This window comes from Trypanosoma equiperdum (genome assembly GCF_001457755.1).
Source record: "Trypanosoma equiperdum strain OVI genome assembly, contig: ctg_494, whole genome shotgun sequence".
NCBI lineage: Eukaryota > Euglenozoa > Kinetoplastea > Trypanosomatida > Trypanosomatidae > Trypanosoma > Trypanosoma equiperdum.
The window spans coordinates 5,800-10,839 of NW_027124414.1; the positions used below are offsets into that span (position 1 = coordinate 5,800).

Genomic DNA, 5,040 nt, shown 5'->3' on the forward strand with positions numbered 1-5,040 from the left:
GTGCTGGGTTTTCCACTGTCTCATCACATTACCCGTCGTTTCCCTTGACGACAATGCTGCGCTGCTGAACACTACCGCCTTTGCACATCTTTCCGCAATGGCTGCATCACAACAGCGTCATAACCGAATTTTTTGTGTTTGCTCTCATTTGATGCGTTCTACCGTCATTTGGAATAAGGATTTAGCGCGAAATACCACCTGTTTCTACCAACATTGCAGCCGCCCTAACCGGCGAAGAAAACAGTCAGGGAAAGGGGGACAGGACTTTTATTTTGACAGCGCACTGTACCAGGGAGGAAGGAGCCCTTTTTATGAGTTACTTGGTTGTGACTTCCGAGGTTGGCAAAAATGCTTTCTGACCCATTCTTGCGTGGACCATGAAATTCGGATTGCAAAAGGATGCAATGAGATTCACATTTTTCAACAACCTCCCGCGCTACAGTTTGGCGGAGTGCACGATGTGGATGGAGGTTTAGGAAAGTTAAATGCAATGACCAAGGTAAACTGGAACTTCACTTGTTACACACGGTGACAGATGTTGTGGCACGCATAGGCTGCAAAATGGCGAGCTCTACCCAATACAAGAGATCGATGGATATACGAGCCAGTTACTTCTTTCTTTTACATTCACATCAGACAAGAAAAAAGTTTATTGCCACGAGGGGAAACAACAACGACAGAAGCTTGGTCCCAGCCTTAACCTCCGTTAAACCATTGTAATCTTCATCGTCATCATCGCTACCGAAAATCGTATTGGTTTCAGATATGTTTGCGGGGACTACAGGGCCGCGAGGCGAGACGTCACTATTTCCGTCCTTCCCGTCAGCAACTTTGTCGCTGAGCCGCACGTGAGCGGGGAGGGGTTCGCCACAATAAGTTTTTGTCAGGCGGTCTAGGTCCCTTTCATTGATCTGGAAGTCCCTGGAAGGGTGCATAAAGATGTAGAGGTCAACACCCACGACCAGACTGTCCACTTCACTGCTGTTCACCAACCACGGGTTGTCTGCCCAAACTATTCCCATAAAATTACTGAAGGCACTGGTAATTTTACTGGACATCGACACAAATTTTCCAAGGCTAGTTTTCGTTTTGGATAGCATCGGGACCCCTTCAATGTCTGAAATCCATCTGGGGCCGTTACCTGTGACAATAAGGAGCCCACCTGCCCACCTAACATCTTCCGCGGCCCCACTCCGTCCCGTGGCATTTGCCGTTGCGTTGTGGATGACTTTCCACCTTGTCAGAGGACATCCATTATCCTTGTTCAGCGATACATCCTCATCTAGCGTAAAAAGATTCTGAAATGATTCCCTCAGATAACGCGGGAAGTTGTGATGGACGCCGCCGCCACCGTCTTCGTAGCTTCCGTTAACCAAACTGCTCATGCAACGGCGCAGCGTGACTTCACCCTGTGTGTCGCCCTCCTCGTCCCCGTTGGCAATGCATCTGCCCTCGCCGTCGTGCCACTGGGAAAACACTAAAATAAATTCGTGGAGTCTCCCGGAGGCCAGCCGGGACTTGGAGGCGGTTTTGAACCCTATCCTCTCCAACTCATAATATTGCGACTCTAGTTTGCGACCCAGACCATCTGCGTGAGCGATAAGCTTAACTGCGTTCAGGCACTCCTCCCCGATGGGTCTGTCCCGCTGCAGTTTGCCATCAAGGAGTCTGCGAGCAACTTTCAAGGACTCGATCAAGTCGCGCGTTTCGCGCAGTTTCATCGAGATATAAGATTCGGCTCTCCCAAGTTCCATAGCCGCTTCGCACACTATTCTAGCGGCTGCAACGCTGAGGGCAGCTCCAGGGACACCCACAGAGTACTGCGTGACGCCTAACAATAACCCTAATGTGGTGAGGATCGTTCTCATACTCCCTGAGGTAAGGTGAGGGAAAGGGAGGAGCAACGTTGAGTGTCTTAAAAAATTGCAAAAAAAAAGCATTTAGGATTGTTCGAACCAGCGGCTACACCACAACGGACTTTACCCACATGTGTTAAGTTCTAGCCTCGTTGACAATTTGTTTATTGGTTTTAGAAGAGGTCATAGCGCGCCACTGACCCACAATTACCGACAAAAACGCGTGGTCAACCAGACATTTTTTCACGAGTGATGCGGATTGCATGATCGCGACCCAAACCGCCGCTTCGGCTTCCCCAGCACCCAACTGCGAGATTCCTTCCATAGGAAATTTTTTTTTTTCATTCCTAACCTCACCGCTGAGGAATGCAAATCATTAAACTTTCCCACAAGGCAGCACATACTCTTTAACTGCAGCGGCTATTGCTCGCCCATTTTCCTCCCCCCTTACACAGCCCTGTTTCTTTTATCGTCTCCCGTCTTGTTGGGAAAGATGCGGAAAAGCTCTTTGAATTGGCAATTAGTTTCATGCCAGTAACGAATCCTTTTGCCACTGAGACTCTCCTATTCGTCCCGCTTTACCTTCTTCTGCTTCCGTTACACACGCACCAACCTCACCTGATAAAAAGAAAAAGAAGCCAGGCGTGCCGACACGCGTATGACTCTCTGCGATCATCTTCATTCAATCATCGTTCGGATGTGGAGTAACTATAAATCAGCAGGGGCATCTTCAAAGTTTTTTTTTAAAAAAATAAAAAAAGACCCAAAAGAGTCTCTGAATATTCGTATGTATGCACCGGTCCACCCCACAAGGCAACTCATGCACTGTGCACTCCTTTTAACTTGTGTGCTGTTCCCCACAACAAACACCCCACTTGAAATCAACACGGCCGACATGTTCTTCGATTTGATTAACCTAAGTTTTTAAAATGGTACATCCTCCGGGCGAAAACGACAAACCCTCCGTCAGATTTGGTACTTCCCCCCCCAAAAAAATAGAAGTGTCGGCGTGTATATGCTTTACACCTCCAGTTTAAGTTCCAGAGCCCTCATGCACAGACGCGAACGTGTACACACACGAATATCATTTGCCTCTAAATGGCCCCTACCGGCGCATATACAAATGGAGCATCACCTCACAGTCTACTTAGGTGGAAAACCACATTCCTTATGAGCGTCGGCGCATCACTATTATGGTGCGGTTACATCTCTGATGCCGCCCATAGCGGAAAGAGCAGTCAACGGTACTGATGAATTAATTCGTGGTTTCATTAACACGTAAAAACGAAAGCCCTTGATAAGGGGCCGAGCAAATTGATAGTACAAACACCTGTATAACGCAGCCATGCTCTCCCACATCTTCGCATTGTCGAGTGGACGTCTCGCAGTCACGTCAAAATCATCAGCAGAGGAAGACACATGTGGATGTTACTTTGTTGTAACTGGGGCAGGACAAACGCTTGAAGAAAGAAATTACTATTATCCTCAAGGGGGAAATATCAATATCAATATTTATATCCATATCCACACACGTACACAAACATATTAATATACACGTACAAACGCTGCTTTTGTTGCAAGTCATCGCTTCATGGATTTAACGGGTGAAAGCAAAAGCAGTTTCAAGGAGCATCTTTCAGCTGTGCATTCCTTAAATGGGCCACACCCACACACTGAGGGATTAAACGCTGCAAATGCAGTTAAAATACGCGGCTCTCCCCTCCCCAATGGGCGTAGAGGGACACACAAGTCCCCGTACCTCAACATTACAATATGTGGCGTTTTATTTAGAGTTAAGGAACCATAATGTCATACACTCAACTTATTCAAAGATTCTTTCCAGCATTTTAAAGGTTTAAGTTATCACCTCTTAGGCGGGAGGATCAACGCACATCATTGCTAATGGCCATTTGCTGTAAACGACTTTCAAAAGGCATATTTTCGTGTGAAATTTAAGTTTCCACTTGAGATGTTATAATCTATGTTCGGTTCCTGAAACCACTGGAGGCATCAAAAAAGGAATTTACTAACGAAGGAGTTCCTCCGAAAACCCGTTCAAATCCTTTCTTGCTTTATTTTATATACTTTTTTTTTAAAAAAAAGAAGAGATATCGAGCACCTCACACCGTTCCATCCTTTAATCACTGTTTCAAACTCGCATATTTGACAACTGAATGAACAATTCACTTAACTTAACTTAACTAGACATCATGCATAAATGCAACGCCGTGTTATATACATTTTTGAACGGTACCATAAACTGATCCCACAATCATTTAGCGCGTGTATGAATAATAACAACAATAACAGCGGTCAGTTTGACGAAAATTGATGGAACGCATTTACCAAAAGGGCGTTTCATGTAATAAACCATAACATCCGGCATGAAAACATCCCGAATTACTCTGTACAAATATGCTCATCACCACCATTAGACTCAAGAGCAAAAATAAAAATACAAATAAAAAACAAGTTGCAATTGCCGTTCACTTCCCTGATCGTTCGTGTGTTGGAAACCCGTTGACGTGCCTTCCGGCACGTCCCCAACACAATCCGATTGATTCGTAAGCACCATTTATATTATATTATAGTTATTATAATTTTGTATTGAATGACATATGATAATTTCTCCATTGCCAAAACGAAGCTTTCATCTGTGTTTTTACTTGTTGTTATCAATCGCTAAAAAATAAAATAATAAGCGTGAAGGCCTGTGTGCACGCATCCGATTCATTGTGATAATAACGATAGCTGTCGCAGGTGAAAGCATTTTATGAAATCTATCCTTTTGCATTACTAACTAAAAAGTGAAAAGTAAAAAAAAAAGTAACAGAAATAAATAATTGAGATGTTAACAATAGCATTAACAATAGTAAACAGTAATAATAATAATAATGCCACAACCCTCCATATATATATTTCAGTTACACACACACACACAAGGAAGCAATGCCGACATCATCAGAGGACTAAAACAAAAGTAATATACATATATATATATATATTCATGTACGTTTGATAAAAGGAAAAAAACACACAAAAACACAAACAAACAGCCGAGAAAAAGAGGAGAGATGGAAGAGACAAAATCTTAGATTATTATATGCCAGCAACAACGAAGAAAACAAACAAATCTAAGCAAATAATAAACCAAAGGAGAGCGGTGCGTCACCACTCCTTTTTC

At 43.9% G+C, this 5,040-nt stretch overlaps 2 protein-coding genes and 1 pseudogene across 3 annotated transcripts; 2 read left to right on the top strand and 1 right to left on the bottom strand.

Annotated features, from left to right (window-relative positions):
* Positions 1-151: 151 nt before the first annotated feature.
* Positions 152-532, top strand: TEOVI_000210400 (uncharacterized protein; the record flags this gene model as incomplete). The annotated part of the gene is made up of 1 exon (XM_067225227.1): positions 152-532. The coding sequence occupies one exon, from the start codon at positions 152-154 to the stop codon at positions 530-532; it is 381 nt and encodes a 126-aa protein (XP_067081328.1).
* Positions 533-632: 100 nt separating this feature from the next.
* On the bottom strand, positions 633-1,868 carry TEOVI_000210500 (Trypanosome variant surface glycoprotein (A-type), putative; the record flags this gene model as incomplete). The annotated part of the gene is made up of 1 exon (XM_067225228.1): positions 633-1,868. One exon carries the CDS (start codon positions 1,866-1,868, stop codon positions 633-635), a length of 1,236 nt encoding a protein of 411 aa, XP_067081329.1.
* A 516-nt stretch (positions 1,869-2,384) lies between these two features.
* Positions 2,385-2,784, top strand: TEOVI_000210600:pseudogene (annotated as a pseudogene). Its single transcript is given in 2 exon segments — positions 2,385-2,492; positions 2,494-2,784. Coding segments are annotated over 2 exon segments (399 nt in total).
* The last annotated feature ends 2,256 nt before the right edge of the window (positions 2,785-5,040 follow it).